The 509-nt window shown below is 43.6% G+C and overlaps 1 protein-coding gene across 1 annotated transcript; it reads right to left on the bottom strand.

Annotated features, from left to right (window-relative positions):
• Nucleotides 1–13: 13 nt before the first annotated feature.
• T265_12364 (hypothetical protein) lies at nt 14–409 on the bottom strand (the record flags this gene model as incomplete). The annotated part of the gene is made up of 1 exon (XM_009179858.1): nt 14–409. One exon carries the CDS (start codon nt 407–409, stop codon nt 14–16), a length of 396 nt encoding a protein of 131 aa, XP_009178122.1.
• Between the last annotated feature and the right edge of the window lie 100 nt (nt 410–509).

Below are 509 nucleotides of genomic sequence, written 5' to 3'. Positions count from 1 at the left end.
TTTGAAAGATTGTTCAGTTGCATTTAGTCTTCGCCTGCCCAAGAAGCGGTGCCGTCTTAGCTGCAGCTTGTCTGAGACGAAACGGAGTGCCAGAATCGTTAGAGCGAGAAATAAAGCCTTTTGGATTAATAAGGTAGTTGAACCGAGTGTCTACTATTTCAAACTGACACTTACACGAACGACGTTTCGCTCGCCTATTGGAAAAATATGTGATCCTCGTTGTAGATGGCTTAAAATTCTGATAAAAATCACTTGGTACGTAGCTGATCACAGTGGCGACGTCACCGTCACCTCTCGTCTGGACTTCCAAGCTAATTTTTTTCATCCGCCAACGTGCGCTGGGTTTATCGTGAATGCGTTTAGCCAAGGATGACGAGTCATTGGTACTGCTAAAGTCTTGCTCAGACATATCACTTGATTGTTTTTGAAAGACATCTCATTGTTCCTGACAGGAAAAAAATATTCGTACGGTTGCAAAGTGGCTTTGTCCTTTCTGAGACTCATCCGGT

This window comes from Opisthorchis viverrini (assembly GCF_000715545.1).
Source record: "Opisthorchis viverrini unplaced genomic scaffold opera_v5_10547, whole genome shotgun sequence".
In the NCBI taxonomy this organism is placed as follows: domain Eukaryota; kingdom Metazoa; phylum Platyhelminthes; class Trematoda; order Opisthorchiida; family Opisthorchiidae; genus Opisthorchis; species Opisthorchis viverrini.
Note: the sequence above shows the minus strand (reverse complement) of the source record. Positions and strands in the feature narration are given on the sequence as shown.